Here is a 27,870-nt window from a genome sequence, read left to right as displayed (position 1 = left end):
TTCAAGTTACATGTAATTTGTCATTCTGTTCTATTGTGTTTTCTATTTTCTGTCTGCTTTAAATTTGAAAGCAGACGCCCATACTTACAAATACGAACAATGCCACCTCTTTTTTTTTTAAAGTATAACGAAAAATAAGCAATTTATTAAATATTTAATTCAATTGAAATCAATGCTATGCGTAAAGGAACCCCTGAAACGACATTTCCCAGGTACTCCGTAGCACTGCATGACGCCATATACTCGCGACAGGAGTGCGTTTCCATGGAGCCGATGGAAGCTGTATGCTCGACTTTGTGGATTAGCTAACAGCTCGTTAGTTAGCTCAGCTAGTTGGGGTTTGTTTGGTCACACAGCTTTCAGGATGTCAGGGCAAGAAAACAGCGATAATCTCGAGACTCTGTTTTCATTTGAGCTTTTGGTGGAATATATCCGAATCGAGAAAGAAGGTAAAGTTTCCGACGAGCTGGCTCTCGGGTTACGACTGCTGGATTTCCCAACGCTGCTCATTTATCAGCCTCCGCAGAGCAGCGACGGCATTAACCAACAAGAACACCACGGAAAGGGTCAGCAGGGAGAGTATACTTTTAACAGAGGGAAGTCGTGTCTCTTCAAAATGAACCTGAACTCACTGCATAGCCATCTATCTAACACCCCTCTCTATGCTATGGTTTTGGATGTGAATGAGGAGATTCCGAAATTAGTCGGGACCTCACTCATCTCGCTGGCTAAAGTGATGAAGAGAATAAGGCAGGATGTGACTAAACATGGCGTTTCTACTCCCTCTTCTCATTGTGAGAGGGGGCTTGTGGGTATATGCAACCTCCTGGGGGAGAAAGTTGGATCAATTTCCCTGACTTACAAACTGCTAAGCCTGGGAGCTAGTTTACTGCCACATATCACAGAAAGAAGGAGCTTTAAAAGCACCAGTGTACATGGAGGACAACATGTACAAGAGAGCATCATGGAGAACAACACATCTACAGAAGTTTTGCCTCTGTGCAATGTCTGTTCAACCACACCTGGCAAGTCTGACCTAAACATCCACAGCAACAGACCATCAGATGAGAATAGCCTGATAAGTGAGGATAAACAGGACAGCGACGTTTGCGTTGCCATGCAGGCACAAAGCCAAATAAAAGACACTGAAAGAAGAAGTTCTGAAGAAGACTTAGCTATATTTTGTCCGCCACATCTCTTCTACAGTAATTCTGAGAAGAAAAGCCAAAATGAAGAAGGGGATTGCAAATTACTGAATCTAGACATAGAGGCTTTTACATTTGAAGACACATGCTCAGAAGAAAATAAAACTGAAGGCATAAGTTCTCCAATGATAGACCAGAGAGCAAGACATGATGTTAAAACATCAAGAAACCAACAGACAAGTGGGGAGACTCCAAATGTCCTCGGGGAAGCCTTGCGACAGTTGCCTCTGCTAAATGCTCTTCTTGTTGAGCTGTCACAGTTGAATGACCAGAACCCACACCAGCCCTTGTCTATTCATCCCAGTCTTGCTTGGATTTACAGGCCTGCTTCCACAGAGCCTTCTGCTGGGCATGGAAACACTGCACCAAAGGTGCAAACCAAATCGTTACAGAAAACCAGACCGGGAACTAGTCCCCATTTAATTTATTTACATTCCCCCAGAAACTGCTCTACACCTTTAGTGAGGCCTGCATCTGTAAAAGTGAAAGACAAACAACAAGAGGCTTTGATTGAGAGTAAAAGCTCCAGTAAATCTCCCAGAAAGAAGCTCGTATATGGTACAACTAAAACATTTAATCTGAGGCTGAAACAAGTTTCTCCTCTTAAAGTAAACCGTCGCGAATGCATGGAAATAATACAGAATGAAACGCAGTCAAGTAAAGGAAAGACAAAGTCATGTATTAAGATTGCGAAGCTCAGGAGAAGGAAATCAGTATTAAATCAGAGCTCCAGTCTGAATGAAAATATTGAGACAATGATACAAAGCACCACTGTGCACTCTGCACGACAAGAAACAGTCACACTAAAACAGAAAAACCTGCAAGGGAAATTTCATGGTGAACAAGACATAAACTCTCTGAGAATTTCAGAAAATCCTGCCCTTCCTGAGAGAGGCTTGAAATGCATTCACATCCCCAGCGTGGATAGTGACGCCGTTGCTCGAAACAAAGACAAGAATGAGCATCACAGTGAATCAAATCAATCTGAATATGTCAGTCACAGAGAGAAAATTGAATCTTCAGGAAGCAGCGGACGTAGCAGCCCAAATTCTTCACTTTCAGGCTCCAGCTGTGGAGGAAACGAGGAGGCAGACTATGCTGATGACTTTAACAGCCTTGAGCCCAGCGATGCCTACTCCCCTGACCCCGGGAGTAGCCCCGAGCCCTCCTCCAGAGCCAAGACGCCCAGCAAGACTCCTGTCCGCCCAGACCTCTACAACTCTGACTCTGAGGGTTTCCAGAGGAGAGCGGTCCTCCCTGTGCCTGTCAAAGCCCCCAGCTCTCCACAGCGTGCTCTGAGGGGTACACACGTCATCCGACCTCGAACCCACGCCTCGGCCCTCAGCTTTTCCTCCGATGATGGTGACGGAAATGGGTACTTACAAAGCGCACCCTCCAGAAAACTGACGGCAGAGAGCAACAGAGTGGAAAGGAGCTCCGGCGCTGAGAGTTTCATATCATCAAGAGGTCAAAGGAGCGCATCAACCAAGAACAGCGGCCCAGGTCGAGGGGTTTCTGAAGAATCGATATCCTCCTTTGAACCTCTGGAGGCAGAGGAGCTGGAGGATGAGCTGGGCTCTCTGGATTTCAGAAAGGAGTATCAGCATATCTCTAAACTGGTAGCCAACAAGCTCCCTGGTTACACTCTGTAAAGAAATACATCAAGGCTACACTCTTTCCCTCAACCAAGTAGTAGTAATGTACTGTACACATCTAACAAGTGTGTAAATTTGCAAACATGTAATTAAGTTTTCCTTTAAGTTAGGATGTCTCACAACCTTTTTGAATACAAGACATGCTGTTAGTGGAAATTGTAAGTCTTAATCACTCAGTTAATACTAAGCTACTGGATATTTGCATAAAGTGGCGGACCATGAGTGCTTTACATATAAGAGGATGGGAATTCTCTCTATGTGAATATGCAAATTGTTTTTAAGCTCTTGTTTCCAGTAGAGTTGTCACAAGCTGAAAATCTCCCAGAGCTCCTAGGGAAGCTCTTGATTTCAGGGTATCTTCTTTAAATATCAGCTCCTTCTTTGCACTTCTCCCTTGATATTATTTGATAAGCAAAACAGAGACAGCTATTTCGTGCACTGTGCTGTGTTTTGCGTGACTCAGTTGTGTTAAGGATTTCTATTGCAGGTTTCAGTGGGACAATGAAACCTTACTAATTTGCAGTGGTGGGAATGTATTATTGATTTTATTTACTGAAGTACTTCAATTAACTAGAATTTTAAGGTACTTGTACATTGAGTATATCCGTTTTATGCTACTTTGTAATAATATTCCGCAACATTTCACAGAGAACTTTTTTTTTTTTTACTATGCTACAACCCCAATTCCAATGAAGTTGGGACATTGTGTAAGGCGTAAATACAAACAGAATACATTCATTTGTAAATCCTTTTCAACCTATATTCAATTTAATACACTACAAAGACAAGATATTTATTGTTCAAACTGATAAACTTCATTGTTTTTTTTTCAAATATTCACTCTGAATTTGATGCATGCAACATGTTCCAAAAAAGCTGGGACAGGGGCAGCAAAAGACTGGGAAAGCTGAGTCAGTTAACACAGTTTGTCGCTACATCAACAAGTGTAAGTTAAAACTCTACCATGCAAAGCTAAAGCCATATATCAACAACACCCAGAAACGCCGCCGGCTTCTCTGGGCCCGAGCTCATCTGAGATGGACTGACGCAAAGTGGAAAAGTGGGCTGTGGTCTGACAAGTCCACATTTCAAATTGTTTTTGGAAATTATGGACGTCGTGTCCTCCAGGCCAAAGAGGAAAAGGACCATCCGGATTGTTATCAGTGTAAAGTTCAAAGCCATCTGTGATGGTATGGGGGGGTGTTAGTGACCATGACATGGGTAACTTGCAAATCTGTGAAGGCACCATTAATGCTGAAAGTACAGGTTTTAGAGCAACATATGCTGCCATCCAAGCAACGTCTTTTTCAGGGACGTCCCTGTTTACTTCAGCAAGACAATGCCAAGCCACTTTCTGCACGTGTTACAACAGCGTGGCTTCGTTCTAAAAGAGTGTGGGTACTAGACTGGTCTGCCTGCAGTCCAGACCTGTCTCCCATTCAAAATATGTGGCACATTATGAAGCGCAAAATACGAAAAACGGAGACCCTGGACTGTTGAGCAACTGAAGTTGTACTTCAAGCAAGAATGGGAAAGAATTCCACCTACAAAGCTTCAACAATTTGTGTCCACAGTTCCCAAACGCTTAATGAGTGCTGTTAAAAGGAAAGGTGATGTGACACAGTGATAAACATGCCCCTGTCCCAGCTTTTTTTGGAAAGTGTTGCAGGCATCAAATTCAAAGTGAGTGAATATTTGCAAACAACAATAAAGTTTATCAGTTTGAACATTAAATATCTTGTCTTTGTGGTGTATTAAATTGAACATAGGTTGAAAAGGATTTGCAAATCATTGTATTCTGTTTGTATTTACATTTTATACAACGTCCCAACTTCATTGGAATTGGGGTTGTACATTTATATGAAAGCTCTAACACTTTAGATCAATATTTTAAAATATATTAATTGTTTATCATTATTATTGTTATACAGTAACAATGCAGATATGTACACAAAATACATAACATAGTTAGAATTAGACTAGTTCCTTCTGCTTACACTTGCATTATGCATTAGTAATGTTAGTCCACTGGTTCCCAAACTTTTTCAGCTCAAGACCCGAAAGAGAAATCTCCCTGGGACCCAAATTTACATCTACAAAATACATCTACATTTACAAACTACGAATAAAGGGAAAAGCAAACAATGTAAATAAAATGTATTTATTTTCTTATTAAAGTAAAGAAAAACAACAATGGAAGTTTTCAACCAGCTTTACTCTGTGTAAAAAAGAAAGCTCATTCACATATTTACATATTGTAACATTTTTAAGAATTTTACTCACCCAATTGGCGACCCAATCCAATCAGGGTCCGGACCTTTTTATATACAGTCTATGGTCCGGACCGGTCCGGACCCTTAGTTTGGGAAACAGTCCAATAAAATAATGTAAAACACTGACACTCTGCATAATGACAACTTTTGAAACATTTTTTTATTTGTATTTGTACACAGTGCTTTTCCTCGTTTTACTTGAGTAAAGCATGTAAATGGAGACATTTGCTGTAACGTGCTGTCTTTTATAAAATAAAGTTCAGATGTATTTTGCATACCGCGCATGCGTCAACTCGGTGTGTACGGAAGAGCCGGAGCAGCATGTTGAACTGTATGAAGTGAGATGTTTAAACACGTTTTTCTGACAGGACCTCCAGGTAAAACCCAACACCCAGCGAGTTCTGTGCGGCTGAAGTTGTAGTCGCTGTAAATCCAGACGAGTCAGTGAGCTGTCTTATGAGTCAGTAAGCGTTAACGGTGGTTGTGATAAAATTTAGCTTGTTTTAGCTTTGTCCGGATACTGTCGATTTATCCTGGTAATGGTTTATAGTAAAGAGGTATTTATGCGATATGTTTAACTCCCTACAAAGATGAAAGAGACGTTTATTCATTCAATTAATTCAAATTCCAGTTTTACTACTAGTATTTTGACAGATTCTTGGTCAAAATGACTCGATAATTAAGATATAGATTTGAGGTTATGCAAATTTTGTAGACTGAGAGCACTAATTAAGGATGCCAACAGCACTAATGCATGGAATATTCATGTCCTAACATTTTACAGTAAGGCACTGCACTCCAATTTTAAATTGATGTATTGCAGTTGTTTTACAATGTCCCTTGTCTTGCTTACAGGTGTGGGGAAAACCACCCTGGTCCAGAAAGCCTGTGAGACTTTAGTGTCATCAGGAGTGGGAGTTGAAGGGTTTTACACAGAGGAGGTCAGGGAGGGAGGCCGGAGAGTCGGCTTTGATGTAGTCACAGTGACAGGAGAGAGGGGTCACCTGTCCAGAATCAGGTAGCAGACTTGTCATCCTATCCAAATCAAACTACTGGCTGTCTTTTATCGTGCTGTTTTTTAGTAACCCTCACCTTATTCTAACTTACAGAGATGTTCCCGGTTCATCTCATGGCAGACGGGAATACACAGTTGGGCAGTATGTGGTTGACTTGCCTTCATTTGAAAACCTGGCTCTCCCCCTCTTCAGAAACGTAAGACAGCAGCACATGCTTTTTAAACTCACCCTCGTCAATAGATCACAGTAAGCGAAACACTCCCTTTATTCCCCACTTAAGAAATCATCACGCCTTTGATATTCTCAGAATTGATGGAATAATTGGAGGCTTGCAAACACATAAATACCAGAGTGGCATTTTTAGTGTTGGTGGTGCCGTCTGGCTGTCACTGACCATGATTAATCCGGCATGTAAAGTGAGCCTGGAGTGACGCCTACACATGCGCTGTAAAGGAAGGTGTCTGTGCCTTGGCGTCACATAATCCACTTTCATCTCACTTGAAGCGCCTCTGTAATCACTGCAGATCATCCGTTGCCTATAACATGCAAACACTGTCTCAGACACACTGTCAGTCAGTGAGATAGCACATGGCCACCAATGAAACGTGTTTAATCTTTTTATCAGTAAATGTCCAAACTGAACTAGTTTCCTTTTATTTCTTTATTGCAACTAAAAAAAGATGTATGCACGCATTGACTGTTCTCGATACCAACATTTGTCGTCTCCAGGTAGGAGCAGCAGACGGGGGCAGCAAGAAGGTCTTTGTCATTGATGAGATTGGCAAAATGGAGCTCTTCAGCCAGTCGTTCATCCGGTCAGTAAGACAGACTTTAGATAGCTCTTCTTGCGCCGTCCTGGGCACCATCCCCATCCCCAAGGGTAAACCGCTGGGTCTTGTGGAAGAGGTGCGGAGCAGGCATGATGTCAAGGTCTTCACGGTGAGTCCAAATAGTTGCACACACTATGTGTGATAAATATATATTTAGGTCATTTAGGTCAGTTAGCTATAGGGCAGTGTTTACCCTGTATCCACTTGGGCTTAGGAGGATAGCCAGTCTGCTTATTAATGCACAAGGGCCGTGCCCCCCATTATCTGTCTCCTATAGCAGGATTAACTCTAAATCATGCGTGACTGATTCAACAACAAAGGGTGGTCTGAAATGTCAAAATAATTTATCACGGAAGACTCAGTTATGGATATTGTCATGCAAAATAGTCACTATGTCGATGTAGTTATTAAATCAAACAAGGTTATGGGGCAGTATCAATATTTTTGGCGAACATATGATTTTTAGTTTCACTTATAAAAGAGTAGGTCAGGGATTAGGTGTTTACAACATGCTTTGTGGTCTTATCCTACCAGACAAGCCCTTTGTCACAGCTCTCGTGTTGTTCATGTTTGGCAACACATGTTGTATAATGTTACATTATCTGCAGACTGCCTCCTTGCCATCGTTAATTATGTTTGCTTATTTTTCCCCCCACCTAGGTTTCTAAGGAAAACAGAAGTGCTATTCTACAAGACATTTTAGCAGAACTGCAAAATTGTCTTAAACATAAAACCTGACATGGAGATTCGGAGCCACTAAAAGGGGAACACCCTGCCGTTTGTGTGTGTTTTTGCTGACAACAACTTTTATTTGTGTCAATGCATATACAGTACACACAGTCAGACTATTCATGCTTCTTAACAGGGATCTGACCTAACCTGAGGGGCATGCCTAGTTGCTGGGGCGAGTTAGTGTGTCACATGCATGCATTTATGTACACAATTCATTTTTTACAGCCTCAAAATGGATTGCACGCTGAATAATTGATTGTGAGATGGAACACAGTGGGGGAATTGTTCACTTAGTGTGTAAATATCCTGTGAGCTCAGAGCCAAAGACTGCAAGTCCTCCAAACAGCTCTGTTTTATTTTTTATTTAGTTCTCATAAAGTTTCTCATTTATTAGTGTGTAATAATCATTTGTTTATGAGGACAAGTACTGCTATTTGTTTTAAAAGGGGCAAACAGAGCAGCGCCCCTGTTAATTAATTTAGTTCCTTACTATCTGAGCCTCCTTTGTCAACCTTAGGGTGTGTTTATTGAAAATCAATCAATATTTAACAGTGCAAGTATGTCCAATCATTTCATGGTTTATTCATCCATTAGCTTAAATTAAATAAAATAAAAATAATAAGTTACTCTCTTGTCAACAACCAGATTGTCTTTCTCGGGTGTTAATTTCTCACATTTAAAGATGCAAACTGTTCATTTGTTCTGCAGTTATAAATTTGTTTACACTGATGCTAAGCTACAGTCTTGAAACATATTTATGCTTCAATCTCTTTAGTTTCTAGGATTTTATGCTCCGTCCTGTGAGATAATGGAATTTCTATCCATGTGCAGTCAGATTACATTAAAGGATAAATAGTGTGGTATTGGATTTTTGAGAAACCTGAGGGCATTTATGAAGCATTTATTCCAATGATACAGTTTTAAAAAGGTATTTAAAGGGTTTTCCAGGTATAGAGCGAGACATGCTGTTAAACTTAAAGAAAAGTGAAGCTCTCTGTGAGAGTCAAATCTGCCAAATTAATACTTTTTGCCTGATGTACATTCGTGACCATATCATTAATAAATGTAAGTTAATTGGGAATAGCTGAAGTAGGTTTTTAGAGACTAAAGTAGCTCAGGAACATTCAAGGCTCATGAGTTTGTCGATAGTTCAGATCAGACAGACTCGCTGCAAGTGGAATTTCACTGACTGCGTGAGCTCCAAAGTCTGGCACTTGCATCAAGGATTTTAATAGAAATCCTCTGGCAAAGATATTTGTTTTGACACCCAAGCATCTTCAGGTCATTTCAAAGTGAAAATACATGGAAGGCTGCTTTGGCTTATTTTTTAATACTGCTTGTATAACTGATGTAACCTGTCAGGTTGGCTGCAGAGAGAGCTGCCAGCTGTGATCTGCGTCAGACATGCTGCTGCGCCAGCATCTGTTCATTGCCACCGCTGACGTACGATCAACTGGCACTAGCAGTCGCTGATTTGGCTTCAAAGTCAACATCACAATGGTCGTATTTTTTAACTCGCATGGAAATATGACGTTGCATTGTTATTGTAGGCGCAGACTGGGCAATACGCAATTAGAGTTGATAGTATGGTTCATGGTAGGGCAAGCCATGCAGTGCTGCTGAAGGGGCACTGGCTCTTGTGATTGGAAGGTGATCCTCAGCACCCTGCAGCAGGGTAGCAGATGGGTTATGTAACAGTGACAGAGATCTTGCCAGTTTTACCAAGTAAAGGGTGTGTATGTGGATGTATTTGATGTGTTATGATGCAATTAGAAACCATATTGTCATATTATAGGCAAATCATTTACACCAGTGATTCCCACCCAGGACTGCTTCTGTAGTTGCCAGGGGGCAGAATGTGGAGTAGCTCAACAAGTTTGAATAATTTTTTTAAAATCAAACATTTGATTTTATCTGAATGTTCTGTTATTTGCATATAGTGTGGGGAAAAATAAAGGTAATAGAAAAACAGATACAATTAATGGATACATGGTTGAAATATCTAGCTGAAAGAAATGGACACACAGCATTAAAATAGTTAGGTAAAAGCAATGGATAAATTATGTATGTAAGCAGCTGAAAGTAATGTATACATGTTAATGATGATAAACAGTTCAATAGTTTATTTTAAAGTAATGGATACATGGTTAAAATATCTAGCTAAAACTAATGGACACAGAATTGAAATACGCAGGTAAAAGGAATATATACATGTATAAATATGTAGGTAAAATGTTTGGATAAACGGTTCAAGTAGTTTTTTTAAGTAATGTATGAATGGTGGAAATATTGTTGACAAGTGTTTACTAGAGTTCATCCAACAGGGCTGTGTGGGAATACAAAAAATGGTCGGGAACCACCACTTTACTGTATCATGATGTGTATATACAGTATGTTCCATTTCATCATCTACACCATAGCATGCAATATAACTGCAAATAATATACATATACACAGCATACAATACAACTGCAAATACTTCAAAGCCATAAAGAGGATTATTTAAACCCTTTCCACACACAAAAAAACATCTATATTCTAATTACTATATTTTTTGGTAACATAGTCCAGACTTCATGCATGCTATTTTACGTTGAAGGGTTCAGCATGGTTCATACATAAGCATTGTGCAGCTGTAACAATTTGATACACTGTCAGGGGACCTGAATGTATTGATGTATCCTAAGCAGGAGTTGCGTGAAAAGCCATGTAGAATAGCTTGAATGAATATGAAGTGAATTAATATCCATATCGCAGAGATGCATTCGCACCATATCTGCGGGACAGATGTCTATGTGGCACTATGTATCCTTTATCCGTTCACACATGGAGGACACAGAAATGCAAGGAGCTTACCAACAATCCAGGACAAAAGGGAGCTTGCTGGTGGGAGGGAGGGGTGGATGGCGGGGAGCTGGAGCTTAGATGAGGAAATTTCTCTCCAGTTATTGCACTTTGTGGTACCAGCCCAGGAGGCACAGTGGCAGCTGTTGAGGGGGGACATATTATGATATATTGTCCGAGAAGCCCTTGGCCAAAATGCCAAATGCAGCCGATGAAAATCTGACATATTGTTCAAAGACCATGTGGGAGAGAGACAAATGCCTGCTCCAGCTTTCCCAAAGCCAGACTTCAAATTCACTGTTTATTTCCCAAGATGATCGTATGATTTATTGAAAGATGCGGCGCTAAAGCTTCTTAGCATCTGTGATGTCAAATTTCTCCGTGCCAAAGCCAGCACATGGTGAGTACTTAGCAATACTCCTTTAAATCAAGGTCATTTCTCAGCATTTACTGGGTATGTGAGTTCTCACAGTTTCTGCCACAAGACTTTGCATGGCCCAGAGGTATTATGTTTGCATGCATTATGTATTATTTCAGATGTATTCCCAGAAAGCTATAAGCGAGCTTTAATTTACCTCATTCTGCTAATGGGCATAACTAAGGACCACTGGCCTTGACAGGTGGGCAGTTAATGTCGTGATCCAAAGGCTGTGGAAATTAAGCCATATGATCTGGGTTCCTAACCACTATTCCACCCTGCTGCCCACCACCGATGATTCCTAAACCACTCTCCCCATTACATCATTTTCATGGGCTCCCCTGGGCTGCTGCAGGCAGACAGTGTTGGGTTTCAAAGCTTGTGTCCGGGCCACTAGCACACCCCTCTCCAAGCCTACCTTTTGAGCCTGGGATCAAAGCTCAAAGAAGCATGAGAATGGAAATAACAAATGAAAATCTTTACATGATCTCAACAAATGTCTTAATTAGCTATTAAAATAAGTAATAATAATAAATAAATAAATAATCCATATTTATTTTAACATATAAATAAAGCATTTATATGGATCCCATCAAGAGCAAGGGAGGGGTCAAGGCCTGAGGACATCCCTCTCGTGTTATACTACCTTGATGGTTCCTTGTGATCTCCGGATCTCTTTCAGTGACTGCGGTAACCCCTGTGAGTCACTCTTAAACTTGGCTAACAAAACCTGGACCTTTACCTCACCTTTGGGAGGATGTGTCATGCGGTGGTTAGACAGGAAAAATGCAACAACCCAAGTGTGTGGGTGTTGTGTTTTGTGGTGCACGCATCCATTGCCATGCCATATAATCCCACACTTAGAGAGGAAGCCTCCAGAATGTGGTTACACACACACACAAGCAGAGTGAACCCCCCCCCCCCCCCCCCCCCCAGCTGTGAAGGAAGCTGTAGGAGTTGTCAGCAGATGATATGGAGGTCAGAGTGCAAAGAGAGGACACAAAGATCGGGGGCATGGCGATCAATCGATTGGTTGTTGCTGCGTCCCTCTGGGCCGCAAAGGATGTGGCTGTCATTCCAAACTTGACGGAGGGGAAAAACACAAAAACTGTCTTTATTGTGGAGGGAAAACCCAAATGTTTGTATTCCATGCATAGCAAGAAAATTGGTGCCACATGTGCATGCAGCAACCACGTGAAATTTACCAATCATATCGTGAATGTCATTGTGGATTATTAACTTGTCTTGCAGAGTACACTAATAACATATAGATCATTGCAGTGGCACACTGACCTGACTTATATGGGGATTTTGCATATAAACCGAACAAATATAGGGTATTTTTTTACAGTACAGTCAGAGTTTGAGTCATACAGCATTCTGCTGTATAGAGTCTCGATAATGGTTCACAGATTGCTGACCTGCCATGATTAATGCCTCTGCTGGATGCTTTTGACAAATTTGCACCACAAACGCAGAGCTTTTCGAACAGTTTCCATTCCATACACTACTGTAGCTGCTGTGTGCATGTGTATATGCGTATATACAAACCAAGACCACACTGTGACTTTTGACAGTGCTATATGAGCTGAGAGGTGATGCAGTGGTTGTGCCAAAACACAATGCTTCTTCCTTTGCTTTGTTTTTGGGTATTTTTACATTTGTAATAGTTCTACTCTACAAGAGTGTGTTTATAATGTGTAAATTTCACAATTATTTAAGCTATTGGTTAATGGGAGAAAAGTGCACTTTTTTAATTATCCGAAGAAGTACTGAATGGTACATAGTTTTTTTCAATCATTGCTTAAACTGACAACATTTTATCTGCTGTCACTGCTAAGACATCAACTGACACTTTAACCATTAACAGTGCACATGGTTCAAATACTATGTATTTTCACATGGCACTTCAGCTTCCACTGAAATTTCAGTTGCTTTCACTTCAGTTCAACTCGCATTTCAGTAGCTCTCATTACATTACATTACATTATTTCACTTCAAAAGACAGTCCAACTACTTTCAGTTCTTCAACTGCCAGAAATGGGCAAAAATATTTCAAAATGTTTATCAAAATAAACTATTATATAAACTACTGTATTTTTGTATTTCAAAAATTCGAAAAATAAATAAATAAATACATAAAAAACTTTCCAAGATACCATATAATCACTTTGCAAACCTTCTATTGGCCAATTTGATCTATCCAGATCTAACCAGTACACTGACTCAGTGGACAATGAGATCAACAGCTTTTCTGTCCCTAATGAGTCATAAATCTGACATATGCAACCAGTCAACTGATCAAATATTAACATATCCCTGTGATCGCCTAGATGAAGTGATGTTAGTTTTAAAGTGACCAACAGTTAATTTTTTAACTAACAGTTTGATCAACTTTGAAATATTTTAATTTTATTTTTTTCTTGCACAACCAACCCTAACATAGGCTGGAATTAGCAAGCCAATGTAAACTGTGAGGACTGCTACTTGGCTCGAATACTTAGCTAGAACATTACCCAGGTGACTAAAACGAACACCAAAACATAACAGGAACTGTTAAGAACTTTGGCAATTTCTGGTAAAAATGGTTGGAAAACTGTCCCACAGAGATCTTGTAGGGAATCACTGAATATTTTGTAATGCTAAACAGTGGCATTTTGCAAACTCTTTATGCATGCATATGCCTCATTATGCAGCTATAATGTCTGCTGAAAATGCAATGCTGATTATGGATTTGGTTGAATCATGTCTTTGAATGGTAGCAGATGTTTAATAAGCGAAAATAAGGCTAATGATGTGAAGATGTCCGTTGCCTGGCCTGGCCTTTAATCTCTCTCTATTCATCTAATCCCTTTCCTCTTCAAAGCCTCCAGAGATGATAACAAAGCCTGAATAACAAACATTTTCACCACAACTGTATTAAAAATAAATGTCTTCATCCGTTAATCACAGCCAAAGCAAATCTTTGTTTTTATGTTTTATTATTAATAGTCTTTGCTACAATTCATATTTAAAAAGTCTTAATATCAAACAAGCTCAGACAGTGTCAAACTGCTGATTTTAAAAAAAGGAAAGAAATCTTTTGGTGCACCACACACTCTACATGTGAAGGAGGGGAGCTGTAATGATCTGGTACAGTAAATGTCATGACTGCAGGATATTGTAAATACTTGGTCATAACTCATTAAAGATGATATCACTGGGATTATTCTCTAAATCTGTTATCTAAATGGTTTCTCCACTGAGACGGTATGTTTACCTAATACACAACCATAACAAAAAAAATACAAAAGAGATACAAAATAAGACTCTTGAGAAAAGGTGTTTTTCAATTAATCAAATCTACACAGTGCACACTCACACAATATTGTTCTATCACTTGGCAAGAAAAGGAAGAACAATATACACGCAACAAGATAAACACTCATGAAAAGGACTTATTATAATGACTGTTTAGACCATGAAGTGAATTATATTTCCAACACATCAAAAATAAAACCGTGTAGGTCTTCTGATCATAAATATAGTCAGTAGTAGCATTTTTTTGCTTTTCAACAAATATGTGCATTGCACATGAGAAACTATTTGTAAAATCAGTTATTGGTAAAACCATCATTTAACTCAGAGGTCCCTTTTTCCAAAGAACTTTTTGAAGACGGACTTATTGCGTGGTCGTGGCAGGCTGGCGTAGCTCCTCAGAGCAGAGTCCTGATAGGTGTCTGGCTGCCATCCAGCCAAGGCCGGCAGCGGGGGCTCTGAGCCTCTGCTCATGGATGTACTGTCTGATGACTTGTCTCCAACTACAAGAGTCACACAGTAGTTGGAGCCTCTTTCCGGGCCTCTGCCTCCAGGGTTGTGCGACGTTGGTTTGATCTTCTGAAAAGTTGCTGAGAAAAAACAGAACGAGGGAACATTAGGAGCCAGAAACAGTTGTTTATGAACCACAGACACATTGCAGATCATTGAGGTTAATAACTGCGCTAACACTAACCTGATGTGAAGGAGTGGGAGCGACGCTTGTTGCTGAGCCAGTCCTGACTGCTGGATACAGGGGAATGAGGAGGGGGGGGGGAGGTGTTGTCTCTGGATGCTCCAGACAGTCTGTGAGTCATTGTCTGCTTAAAACTGCCTAAATCATCATCTAGAGAGAGATGAAAATTCTGTATTTAATTAAGCAGAACTGATGAACAGAAAAGCTTAGCAACAATTTTTTTCAAACATTTTCTGTAGAGATGTGAGCGGTCTCCCTGTGGTGATGTGCTTGAGGTTTTAATATGTAGCAAGATAATACCTGAGCTCCTCCTAGTGGTACATACTACACCTGCAACAGCCATTCACTTTTCTTCTATGAGTGGAGCTCTTAATCACAGCACTCTGAAACATTACAAAGCTAAATTGAATCCTGAATTCCTTTTTGAACTCAGCATTACCCTCGTGGGTAAAGAAGCAAGCCAAACCAGCGTGGTAGAGCCAACAATGGTAAATGTGGCTTGTATTGCTTCCGCTAAGTGTGAATGTGGAGCAGATGCACATTGAGTTTCTCCCCAGGTAAATATAGCTTTTGTCCACACAAGCAGAAGGCCTTACCACAGCCGCCTCCGTCTGAGGATGAGATGGTCGACTGCTCGTCCACACTCCTTAAATGACTCTGTGTCATGTGACTGAACTCTCTGGTGAGGACGACAATCTCTTTGGTTTGGGCGGCGCCCGGTGGCTTGTGCCTGGGGAACGTGGAGGTGACATCATGTCGGGAGGAGCAGTGGCATTTGGCAAGACCATGACAACCAGAGCAGAGGGAGGGCTTTCTGGAAGGTGAGAGGGTGTTTTTATTACTAAACATTTATTGTAAGGATCAGGATTATTGTGACTTAGGAAATCAAGAGTTGGAGGTGGTTAAAACGACATGTCTTACAAGGAAATTGGGAGATCAACTGGGACAGTTGATGATGAAGACACAGACTCACTCTGACCTTTTAAGAAAAAACAACACATCAATGAATCACAGCATTTTCACCTGAGTTCAGAATTAGCATAATTAGCTTTGAAATTAAAATGTCTACCTGTGTTTGCTTGTATTTTCATCATCCATTTTTTCATCAAAAAGCGTGAGGAGGCATTAAGCAGATATTCAGACCCATCACGGAGCCTGAGGAGGTGACAGAATGGTCAAACACACAGCTGTCTGTATATCTACCATCGCCTTTAAATCTGTATCATCTATAAAACATCATCATTGTAATTTGGTGGTCATAAAAATCTTACCGTAGTCGAAAGCAGTTGGGTTTTTTGGTGTACTCTAGTGCAGGTGAACACTCTGCTCCCGTGAGGTTCAGCGGCAGGCCACATGCAGAGCTCTGCAGCACAGCACAGATTGATCATCACTGACTTCATACTCTGCAATTCAATTATTTACCATTTCTGTTCTCCTAGTTTTCTGCTTACCCTCAGTGTCTCCTTTCTGTCCTGGTAGAAGCACAAGGTGTGTCTATATAGGACGGCATGGTAGCAGTTCCAGCCTCTGGAGGCCGCCTGTGAAAATAAGATAAGAATGTGGGCTGCTGACTGCGGGCTTTACATTTGCTGACCGTGCTGGCTTAAACACTGCATGGAGCTTTTCTTACTTTCTTTCCTCCCAGCTGCAGCTTGTGCTTCCTCTCAAGCGCTCCCTCCATGGACTGCAGCTCAGGCTTTGCACTCTACAGAGGGTTTAAATTAACAACAACATTTAGACATTTAGAAGAAAAACTCCTCTTTGTGGTTAATCACAAGAGCCATATTTCTAATAGGCAAAGAGATTTACACATTGCGGTCACTCCTACCAGTGTGCTACACTGCCCTCCTGTGGCCATTGATTCTTCCTGCTTCTCCATGTTGTCCAGGCCTTGAGAGGCTTTTCTTTGCTGACAGACGCCATCCAAACCCATATGAACTGACAGTAAACTCATTGACTGGTCCTGTTCAGAAAGAGGAGATTCCACAGTCATCACTGATCACAAGGTAATAGTTGCTCATGCAGATGCATTGCTTTTTTATTAAATATCGACACCGCAAGGGTGACAGAAACTACAGATTTAGATTTAGACATAATAATTGACACGCTTGTTGATAATATATAAACATTTAAATGTTATGGGGTAAAGTTTCGGTTCACCCAAATTACATAAAAACGCTCTCGCTAACTTTTTTCTCGCGTATCTCTGACATGCTAGTGTTTTTGGTTTTGTTTGCCCAGGTTTTAGCTGTTTGAAAGGATTTCTGCCACCACCCTGCTACAATGAGATGGTGGACATCAGAGAATAGAATTGTTTGTAGTGCTTACAGCAATGAAAAATTACATTTTAGACATCGTCTCAGTCAATCTGGGTAATACACATAGCTCAGCAAAAATGTCAAATTAAATGCTGTGAAATTCTAAACACTTCCTTTGTACTGGGCAAATCCCAAAACCCAAACTATCCCCATTCCTACATACCAGTAGAAATAGGTGGGATTTGTTTTGTTATTTTTTCGGTAATTTGGGTGAACTGATCCAGTGTCACAGATTTCGACATCACAGTATATCAAACGCTGACCTCACCTTTGAACCACCTGTGTGCTCATTCACCTCCTCCCCCACCTTTGCCTCCACTTCCTCCTCCTCATCTTCTCTGTATTGATAAATATATCTCTGGTTGTCCCCTACATCTGGCAGCTTCACTGGATCAGACGCCGTCTCGTTCACTGTCACTGAGGTCTTGCTGGCTGGTTCCTTGTTAGGAAAGGCCGCCCAGGACCTCCTATCTCCTACGGCCAGTGGAGGGAGGTGACATTTGGGACTCTGCTCCTTGTCGTAACCCAGCAAGCTCTGAACGTAGGGGGGCAGCCTAAACTCAGCCACGAGGAGGTTGGGTGCAGAGGCTGTGGCCAGGTTCCTGTAGAGCACAGCCGGGTTCTTAGGTGAAGGTGAGCGGGAAAGGAGCTCTCCGGATGGGTCTGAGGGTTCAGGTTCGTCCTGGTTGGGCTGGTACATGATGTCTGAGCAGATGCTATGTCTGTAGTTAGTATTCTGGTTCCAGATGTCCTCCAGTTCTTCTTCTTCCTCCTGAAACTGCCGGTGGTCCAGGTGGACAGGCTCTGTTTCTAGATCTGCTGAGTCTGTTGATGGACCCAATGATGTTACAGTGTTGTCCCTTGTTTTAGTGCAGTCTATGCCTCCCACCTCAAGGGACACAAGCCTCCCCACCACCCCCTTTGGCTGCGGGGTATCTGGACATGGAGGATCAGTGCAAAGCTTGATATTGCTGGAGATGGAGATTCCAGAGTCTACTGAGTCCTGACGAACACTAACACTCACTGTTGACTTCAGATTCACTACCATATGAGAAGCTTGGCTCGGACACTGAAGTCCAGGACTCTCTTCATTCACACTCCGGGGTCTGGCACTTTTATGGTACTGGTGTCCATTTAGGTCTCGGATGAGCGTATGCACACTAGGGCACCCACGTTTATGTTCAGCTGTACTTTGGGCTTGGTTCACATAAATAGGGAGCTGGGAAGGCTGGCTGGTCCCATCCCTTTCAGCTGTACTGGTTTTAACCTCTAATGACATTTTGTCCCACTCCTGCTCTGCACCCTTGTGCAGACTAAACTGTGTTTTAGACAGGCCGTTACATGGTACAGTCTGGTCTTCATCCTCTTGCAGGGAAAGAGGACGTGGTGGATGGAAACTCTTCCCCATGTCAGGTAGATCTTTCACTACAACCGTTGAAGTCTGTGTTTCAGAAAAGCTGATATCTGCCGAGCTGTGTGTGACGGCAGGAGTAGGTCGAGTCTGTTTGAAAGAGCTTAGGGCTGTGTGTCTCTGGGAGTGGGGGTCTGGATCAGTCCCTGCACCTTTTTTGGACTCAGGAGGGGCGATGGTAATGATGTCCTGAATGCTGGGGATGAGGGTCATGTCCTTAGGTAGGTCGAAGCTCAGCACGGAGCCCAAGGAGAGGAATCTGCAGTGGCTTCTCACATGATTTGTGGTTGGCCCCTCTGACACAGCATATGGAATAATGCTGTATTCCCCTGAACATTCTGTATCAATGTCCTTCAGCAGGGGATTCTTCATATAGGCCATAGCTTCTACATCCCCACTCTTTGGTGAACTCTTCTTCCTTCTGCCTTCTTTCAGTGGCCATGTATGTGTATCATATGTGATTGTTTCGCAGGCATAGTGGGGCATCCCTTCCGTTTGCTCTTCCACTCCCAAGATTTTCTGGATCGTGTGTCTGCGAACGTCTCGCTTCCTCTTTCTCTTCTTGCCCATTCTCTTAAGGCTGCTGAAGATGGAGCTGCCGCCGCTCCCCGTCAAAGGGTGGAAGGTTACGTTAGCCATCTGAGATGCAGGCACTGAGGAAGATGGCGAGGAGGAGGAGGATGGCAAGAAAGTAGGGGAGGCTGAGGCTGCAGAGCGGCTCTTTTGGCGGGGCAGGGTGATACTCTCATAGACAGGGGCCACAGCCAAGTTGTTATCCTTGACATGCAAGTAGGTACTTACCTGTAAAAGAAAAGGATATTAGGTTTGTGTGAGCTCTTATATCATTGAGACTGTAAAGGCTTCATTGCAAATGGTTAACCGCAGAAAGACTCATGCGTGCTGCGGGGCTAGAGCCCCGAGGAACCTCTGTGAGAACAAGAGCTGTCTCATGTGTAGGAATGATGACATGAGATCAAAACCGACTAAGACAATCAGCTACTTTTCATAGACAAACATCAGCCTCTTCTCCTCTACATCCCACACATCCAAGAAAACAATGGTGATTCAGTAATTTACAAGCCTCACACAGCAATTCAAAAGTATAAACAAAGACAAAGACATTAGATGAAAGGACAAAAGAACATGGACATGACTACAATTGCACACTTGCAGGACTTAATCAAAATCATATGTGGCTGCACATGCTGTCATATGCAGCTGTAATGGCTTGACCTTTCAACTCTGTGACTAATCTCTTGTTTCTGTGGAAGCCCCAGACTATAAATCATGGTGTGCAGTCTGGGGGCCTTTCTTTAAAGTTCAGCACCAGTTCTCTGTCTAATGACTGCGCTTGTATTGGCATTGGGGACGGACTCCTGCTGGGAGCCATTCTGGAGCACAGGTTTCATAGGAAGAGAGGATGAGGTCACTAATTTTACACAACTGTGGCACAGCCGTGAAGAGGCTTGTAGTGAAATGACAGAAGGAGAAGAGAGAGCTTCTGTCAACATTCACAGCAGGGAGAAGTCTCTGTGTGCTTTTCTTACTCATCACCCCCATTCTGTCTCTGTCATCGGTGCTTTCAGGCTTTAAATCCTGGCTCATTGAACAAGTTGAGGTCCAAAAAAAAGTTTTAATGTTGGAGGAAAGTTGGATTGTAAACATACTGCTAAATTGTCTTCTGTTGGGAATATAACCATTTAACTGGGCTTACACAAGACAACCTAAAAGGGCATAATGACTGCTGACAGGTCATTGCAAAGATGGATTCACAATCACCTAGTAAATCCAAAATATAATATACACATTTGTTGCCTCAAGCGTACTTGGATAATCCCTCTTGTTTTTAAGGCTGAAATGTATGACGGGTTCCATGACTGCTTTAAATATAAATGCTGCAAAAATAATTCATAGACTATTTTTAGATCAAATGCAATAAATAAAATCCGAGAATCCAGCTTGCAAAAACATTTGCAGAAAATTAATCAATTCAAAAACATTTTACATACAGTTTTACTAGAATTTAAATAACTTTTCTGGTTGACAAAATACTAAATAATTGGTATACATTCATTGTATACATTATAGTAACTTGTAACAAACTGAAACAGTCACATAATGTCAACATATTTCTCTCTGAAAACAAGAGATTTTTGTTCACTAACTGGAGATCGGATGTTTGATTGAATTTCATTCATTACCTTTATCTTTTTTACAAATGGACTGTAAAAGTAGCACCCCTCTTTTCCCATCCCATTAAATATCATGACAGAACGTACCTCATTAAAAACATTTCAGTGGGAGATTGTGAGTTTTGACAGTAAAACGGTTTGTTGTCTTTTCTCACTTTGCAATCATTACCTGTAAATCTTCCAGCCACAGTGACTTTGGAAATGGGGTGAGCGCTTTGGCATGCCTTGTTTCCTTTTACTGTCATGCCTGGCTTCCAGACATGGCAACAGTGCAGGGAAGCTGCAGACGGACTGTACCTTGTCACAGGGGTTAGTAGAGCATGCTACCCCTCAGAAAACAACTACACACAGCATGCAGTCCCAGCACACTTCGAGACGCAGCATGCAATGCCAATTCACACTGCACAATTTACCTCGTTTGCACTCTGCCGATAAATCGTTCTCTTTCGCTTTAAACTACCCAAAGTATTTTCCAAAAGCCCCTGGCAGCGCCTCCAAAAGTTTTTACAGGCAGAAGATTGAGGCACAGCGGGCTGAGGGAGAAAACGGGGAAAAAGGAAGATATGAAGGCCAAAGGACAGGGAGGAATGAACAGCAGCAGCCCAGGAAGGAGATCCCATGCAGTGTCACAGAGTTACTGCAGTGACCTTCAGGAATAGCAGCATATATCATTTGTTTCAGTGCTTTGAGGAAGAAATGTATGTAGCCAGTAATAGTGGCAGCGGCAACTCTAATGGAGTTTTGTGACTTCTAGTGTGAGCGTGTGTAAGTGATGAGTGATGTTTCTCACCCTGTGGACAGGCTCCAAGATCTCCTCCACTACCTCATCCGTCCTAGCAGGTGGGTCAAGCACCTGAACCTGGTTCTCCCCTGTGTTACCAAAGCTAAGGATGAGGTTGACCGTGCCCCCTAAAGCAGGGCTGCCGGGATCTTTGAGGACCACAATAGAGGGTTTGGGAGACTCTGAGGAGGAGACCTCGCGGCCCCGTGGTCCAATGCTGTTCATGACCTCGTACCCATCCTCTAACTGCTTCTCCTCCTGCTGCTCAGCTTGTCTGGGCGGCAGGGACGAGGGCCGGCTGTCTCCGGCTATCTTGTCTTCGTCGGAGGTGACGAGTATGGACTGATGGGATTGGTAGGCTTCTAGCTCAGGAGCTGAACTCTGTGTAGGAAGCCATGGAAAGAAAAATTAACAAATATTCACATATAATATAAATATTTGCCACAATGGGAGGTAAATAAGTACTAAATGTGCACGTAAACATATTAAAAGTATTTCCAATGGCAGGAAACATATTGTGGTACTTTTTTTTGTGATTTATTATGATGACAATGATTTATTTTTTTATTCAACTTATATTAAGTTATTGTTTTTTTTAAATCAAAGAAATGACATATATGTGTGTCAAATATGACATTGTTCAAAAAACATTTTAGGTTGTTTTTCAAGTTTGTTTTTTTCCTCCCAAGTCTGTACCACACAATACTCATTTACCTCTCTTAATGGAGAGCACATTGTGGCCTCAGAATAAATGTTATCTTGTGAAGCCTCCTGTCTGCTCTTCTTGTGAAGCCACTGTTGTTTCTGAGCCCTCCAGTGCACCAAAATCCACCCAAGCATACTCCTGAGTTCCTCCATGCGCTCTCTTATCTGCAAGACATTACTCAGGGTTTATAAAAGTAGGGTGGGTGGGTGTGTGTGTGTGTGTGTGTGTGGGGGGGGGGGGGGGGGGGGGGGGGGGGATGGCAGTGAGTCATATGCGTAACCCTGCTCACCATCTGTGTGAGATGGTGTTCTTTGTCTAAAAGGTTCCTCCCCGTGGCCACCAGCTCATCAAACTCCTCAAATCTTTGCTCAATCTGCATGTCCAGCTCTGCAGCGAGTGGCTTCTGGCCATCTTTCCCAAGATGCAAGGCGGTGTCTGAGAAAATGCACGACCTGGTGTCTTCTGTCCATGAGCTATTCAGAGTAGCGGGGGTGGGTAGGACGTGGTGGAGGAGACAAGGAACAGGGCTGTGAGTAAAAGCCATACATTCGAAAACTATGAGAATGAGCAGACTCCCCCTGATAGGACAGACATTCATCGCCTTGTCACACTCGGCCCAGGAAACTTGCGCTGACCTCCTCAGCACATCTTAAATTATACATTTCACCAGGGACCTGTGCTTGACAACATGAACATCCTGTTCTTTCCTTCAAAAGATATTGTAATGGGCAGATGTTCTCACAAAGAGGATTACGAAAGAACGCCTGGCCCAGGAAGGGGTCACAACATCCCCACGCCCTGCTTACATCATGGCGAGGTAGCTCCTGAAGAAGTCCTGGAGCTGCACAAACTCTTGCAGACGTGATTTGTTCTCCGTCACGCTCTTCCCCAGCTCTCTCCAGCCCTGCAGTGTAGCCTGGATCTTTGCCCCGAGTACCTGCACTCTCTCCGGGCACAGCTCCTCCAACCGAGAAGCCTGGTTCTCCATCTCCTTTACCTCCTCCCGGATGACTTCATAGTCAATCTGTGAAGAATCATAATAAAAATCTATCACCACCCATCATCCTCGGTATCACTCAGACAGCCTGTACCAATTGTATCTCTGTATGACCTCATAGATTTATGCATATTATTCAGCTAGAGACCCATATGGTCTGCATATGGGCTGCCTCGCTATAGCAAGCTAGCAATCTTGACCACTTTTTTCTCCTTTTGACGAGGCAGTAATTAATAGCATTGAGGGTTCTCTGGGAGTAATACTTCATATCGTTTCTCAGCTACAGTAAGCCTCAAGAACACTGACTTGCGGATGCCTGTCTGCTGACGGCACAGTTATTTCAGTTTGGGAGATTAGGTCATTTCTGCTCCTCAGTGGTATCAAGTCCAGACAGCTGTGTGTGTGTGTGTGTGTGTGTGTGTGTGTGTGTGTGATAAACACAACACTGCCCAAAAATGACTCACACAGAACTTTACCATCCCCAACCTCATCCCCAATCTCCAACCAGTGACCCCCGAATGCATATATTACACACACCCCACCAGATTTACTCACAAAGACACACACACACACACACGTGTGAGAGCTAACAGAACAATGGCTCACACAAGCATAAATAAATATCTTGTGTGAATAATAAACTTTTGCACGCTCTATGTGTGGATGTGTGTGTTTGCATGCCACAGTTTATGTAATAAATTAAACACAGCACAAAGCGGGGTGGCTGGCCCCTTTTTTTAGATGTGAGAAAATTTGGCACAACAGGAAACAGACTGTGGAACAATGTGTTGGGGGCGAGTGCGGGAAAGAGAGGGGGGGCTTCCCCTTCTTATTACACATAGCCAGTGGGATGGAATACTGGATTGTATTGGAAGTGAATTATTTTAAATGTTTACACCATAATCACAGCATGTGCCAGGATCTTCCTCTCACCTCCAGGTGGTCCTGCTTCTCCTGCAGAGCCTCTAGGCCGCAGCGGTCTGGCTCACACTGGACGGCCATGTCTGTCTCCTTCTCCAGGATGTCCAGGCTCAGCTCCTTGCTGAAGCACAAGCACTCTTCCACGCGCACCGCCAAGCTGGCATGCTGTGGAGGCACAAAGTCATCATGAGTACTTGTAGGTTGTCATTAAGTCATAATACTTCACTGTGTATTATTTGTTTTCCAATGAGAGCCACATTGCAAATTAGTGTTTAAAATGGTGTCCTGGAGTCCCCTCCGGGTGTGTGTATGTGCTATTTTGACATGTGAGCTGCTTTTTCACCACGAATAAATCGAATTAACGCAAAAACACTCATGCGAGGCGGAGTGGTGGCTCGTTTGGGGCCTATTAAAGTACATAGCCACAGACAAAAGGAAACCAGATGTTGCTCTATTAGTTTGTGCAGCTGTTTGTGACAAAAGTAGAGGGACTTTAAAACCATTTGCCATCATCTAAGATCATTATAACTTAACAAACACTGCGGCAACCATCTAGTGAACTAAAACTAGAGCATCCATGCACACCCACTGCTTCAATATAAACTGACTCCCATCTCTTTACCTGGCTCAGCAGCTCCTGGATAGCCTGGTCGTGGCTCTGCGATCTACCTCTTGCCCGTACAGTGTCATTCAGCATTTCTACAGCCTCTCGTAGTTCCTCCACAGGGTCCCCCATGCTTTCTATCAGGGGCTCACCGCCGCCACTGCTTTGGAGTCCCAGCAGTGTAGGATCTGAGGAAATCTCACTGTGAAGAGGCTGTTAGTTACAGAGGGAGAGAGAGAGAGTTCTTATGAAAACAGGTCCAATATCATTTTCTCACTTAGCCAGGCAGATAGTGTGTTTTTATGTTTTGAGAAATTCATCTCTGAGCTTCTACCCCAAAACAATATAATTTTTCAATACTTTGAGCATCATAAATTAAAATCCATTCACCTTCATTGTATTGGGTTAGTGACATACATTCCACAGACAAATATCTCAAAACCAAACCATTAGGTTAAGGGAGAAAATATTTAAAATTTGGGTGAAATTATCCTTTAAATGCTACTTTTGGTGCACAGTGTCTCACCTGGCCGAGGTTGTACTGACTCCCGCTGAGCTCCTGGCTCTCCTCCAGCTCCACGCGTTCCAGGAACTCAGTCAGCATTCGTGTGTCCTGCAGCTCTGAGTTCTGCTGGGTCAGGGCACTGTGGACACGATGGTACCTGGGAAACACACATACACACAGCAGGAATGTTTACATTGACCAGCTACACCTTAACTGTAATCAACATCCGCATATACAAGCTTGCATCCTTCAGCAGAACCACATTTGAGAGGCCGCAAGCAGCATACTGAGCACTGTTTATGTAATCATATATCATGTGTCACATAAACACATCCTGTACTTTGGCGCATGAAGGTACCCTGTCCATGCAGAGTTTATATTTGAGATGGTAAAGGTAGCAATTTCAAAGAGTATTTTTTCCAGAATAAATGAGCCTTAGTTGCTTGTATGTAGCATTAAATAATGACATCATCCCAACTGTTGTACAGCTGCTTAGTCAGAGCCTCTACCTGCATCAATGGTTCCTCAGACTGCTCAAGTGTCCATATCTGCCCCATCTAACACCCCCACCCTGGAAACACTTAAACTGAGCCCTTTCCGTTTCTTTATTTTCTTTGGTCACCTCGGTGAGTCTGAACTTGTGTTTACAGTCATAGGTACGTCCAGTAAACCAGCCAACACCATAAGGTTTTACTGAGAGTCCGTGGCAACAACCTGTCTTTCGAGGGCCAACCAAAGAGAGAGGCATCGTCTTGCAAAAGTGCAATGGGTGACTCTGACACACACTGACAAGCTGTGGGTGAAGTGCATGTCAGGACTGTGGGGTAGACCTCATTAAGCGCTGCATGAAGCACAAATGAATGAGCACATGGAGAGGATTTTTGCCAACTTGGAGGAAAAAAAGACACCTCATGAGATCTATGGATATATATTTTTGCAGTTTATGGGGTGAAACTGTTTGTCTTAAATAAGAACAGGGAAACTCTTCCATGTTCCAAAGCTGTGACCTCTTGGAAACTGGGGTGGGGGGTGGGGGTTGGGGGGGGGTAACCCTGACCACTCCCTCTCCTCCTTTGAAAAACTCACTTTCTTTCCACCTCCTCCATGCGCGCCGGCAGGCCTCGTGTGTGTGGGGGACTGTGGCCGTGGAGCCGGTCCACTTCCTGCCTCAGAGCATGGAGCTCCAGGCTGCGTGCTGCCACCTCTTTCTCCAGTAGACAGCTCTCCCTCTCAGCCATGCTCATTGTTTCAGGGTCACCAGCTAGAGCAGATTCCTTCATGGAAAGCTCCACGGACTCCAGCCAGGCCTCGAGGCTGCTCAGGGCCTGGAGCACTTTTACAACCTATGCAGTAGAGAAGCAGAGAGGCTAATGATGTAGCAGTTTACTGCTGTGATTTGCAAGTGATTTAGTGCACAGCAAAAACAACCAGAGGTGATGTGATGTACAAAGAAGACAATAATATGGTTACCTAATGGAAGTAGACCATGCTCTAACCTACGTTTTTTGTAATAAAAGACTCACGCTTTCCAACTAAGTCATCAATCTGGGTGGATTTGCAGCCTCTTTCCATCCCATAATCGAATTATATGGTAATGCAATTTATAACCCTTGGATTAGGCTTCATACATTTTTTGGGATGTACCTTGCAGACTCTGCCAATCACTGTGGTAAAGATGAAAGTAAATGAGCTTCTTACCATGAGTGTATGTGAACAGCCCAGGCTCTGAGCCAGCGTAAAACTTCTCCCAATGGGAGAACTGATCCAGAATCATCCGTCATAACCATAAATTCCCCTATAACTGCAGAGGTAAGTAACTTGCCTCAGTATGACTCAAGAGAAGTGCCTGCTGTGAGATATTTGATGAATCTTACCCTAAAACCCAGCTCCTCTGAGGCCTGCAGAAACACAGCATTCCTCTGGTGCCTCCTCCGCAGCTCCTCCCACAGGACTTCCAGCTGGCCGAGGAACTCCTCGATCTTGGCACTGCCTGGGTGCTGTGCACGGACCAGCCCGCGGCCCTCCTGAGGACGGAGCGTTAATTGATGAGAGTATGTGTTGACTATGGACTGGGATTTATGTTGCAAAATATAGACAACTTTCTCAGATGAAATGTCAGCTCGTTATTTGATTAATACACAAACCAGACCTGTCAAGGTGCCCAGTTTGCATAATGTGAGGGATATTTTCATTCAAGGAATTCATCCAGTGCTTATGTTTTAAGAGAAACTATGAATATGTAAGTGTGCCTTGGCTCACCCTTTTGACCACCTCTATCCTGGCCCTGTTGGTGAGGATTTCTTGCTCCAGAGCGTGCTGACACCTCCTGGCTGTCTCCGGACCCTCAAAATTAGCTATTGAACACACCTGTGTGGCCATGGACACATTGTCCTTCAGCCAGGACAAAGTCTGAGATGGGAAGGAGAGCAAACAGGGAAAGGGAAAGGGTTAAAGTGATGAAGAGTATAAAA

At 42.7% G+C, this 27,870-nt stretch overlaps 3 protein-coding genes across 5 annotated transcripts in view; 2 read left to right on the top strand and 1 right to left on the bottom strand.

The window, feature by feature from the left end:
• The first annotated feature begins 271 nt into the window (after positions 1 to 271).
• On the top strand, positions 272 to 5,408 carry map10 (microtubule associated protein 10). Its single transcript, XM_038737867.1, has one exon. It carries the CDS (start codon positions 365 to 367, stop codon positions 2,855 to 2,857), a length of 2,493 nt encoding a protein of 830 aa, XP_038593795.1. The 5' UTR covers positions 272 to 364; the 3' UTR covers positions 2,858 to 5,408.
• Positions 5,409 to 5,411: 3 nt separating this feature from the next.
• Positions 5,412 to 8,355, top strand: ntpcr (nucleoside-triphosphatase, cancer-related). The gene is made up of 5 exons (XM_038737868.1): positions 5,412 to 5,510; positions 5,989 to 6,151; positions 6,243 to 6,345; positions 6,879 to 7,088; positions 7,640 to 8,355. The coding sequence occupies exons 1-5, from the start codon at positions 5,477 to 5,479 to the stop codon at positions 7,715 to 7,717; spliced, it is 588 nt and encodes a 195-aa protein (XP_038593796.1). The 5' UTR covers positions 5,412 to 5,476; the 3' UTR covers positions 7,718 to 8,355.
• Positions 8,356 to 13,935: 5,580 nt separating this feature from the next.
• LOC119917207 overlaps positions 13,936 to 27,870 on the bottom strand; it is a 28,123-nt gene continuing 14,188 nt past the window's right edge. For all 3 annotated transcript variants that reach the window (XM_038737404.1, XM_038737406.1, XM_038737405.1), the window contains exons 14-33: positions 27,659 to 27,808; positions 27,274 to 27,423; positions 26,486 to 26,742; positions 25,421 to 25,556; positions 24,913 to 25,107; positions 24,303 to 24,455; positions 23,179 to 23,396; positions 22,662 to 22,845; positions 22,381 to 22,536; positions 21,676 to 22,047; positions 17,551 to 19,494; positions 16,793 to 16,927; positions 16,595 to 16,669; positions 16,416 to 16,502; positions 16,236 to 16,327; positions 16,034 to 16,119; positions 15,886 to 15,943; positions 15,561 to 15,778; positions 14,965 to 15,114; positions 13,936 to 14,860 (exon numbers count right to left, since the gene is read on the bottom strand). In XM_038737404.1, coding sequence (XP_038593332.1) covers positions 14,595 to 14,860; positions 14,965 to 15,114; positions 15,561 to 15,778; positions 15,886 to 15,943; positions 16,034 to 16,119; positions 16,236 to 16,327; positions 16,416 to 16,502; positions 16,595 to 16,669; positions 16,793 to 16,927; positions 17,551 to 19,494; positions 21,676 to 22,047; positions 22,381 to 22,536; positions 22,662 to 22,845; positions 23,179 to 23,396; positions 24,303 to 24,455; positions 24,913 to 25,107; positions 25,421 to 25,556; positions 26,486 to 26,742; positions 27,274 to 27,423; positions 27,659 to 27,808 — 5,082 coding nt within the window. In that variant the 3' untranslated portion in view covers positions 13,936 to 14,594. The remainder of the gene's footprint in view (positions 14,861 to 14,964; positions 15,115 to 15,560; positions 15,779 to 15,885; positions 15,944 to 16,033; positions 16,120 to 16,235; positions 16,328 to 16,415; positions 16,503 to 16,594; positions 16,670 to 16,792; positions 16,928 to 17,550; positions 19,495 to 21,675; positions 22,048 to 22,380; positions 22,537 to 22,661; positions 22,846 to 23,178; positions 23,397 to 24,302; positions 24,456 to 24,912; positions 25,108 to 25,420; positions 25,557 to 26,485; positions 26,743 to 27,273; positions 27,424 to 27,658; positions 27,809 to 27,870) is intronic.

The sequence above is a fragment of the Micropterus salmoides genome, unplaced genomic scaffold (genome assembly GCF_014851395.1).
Source record: "Micropterus salmoides isolate LMB-PRFRI ecotype aquatic unplaced genomic scaffold, ASM1485139v1 Ms_hic_scaffold_22, whole genome shotgun sequence".
Taxonomy (NCBI): Eukaryota; Metazoa; Chordata; class Actinopteri; order Centrarchiformes; family Centrarchidae; genus Micropterus; species Micropterus salmoides.
This window is presented reverse-complemented; position numbering and strand designations above follow the sequence as displayed.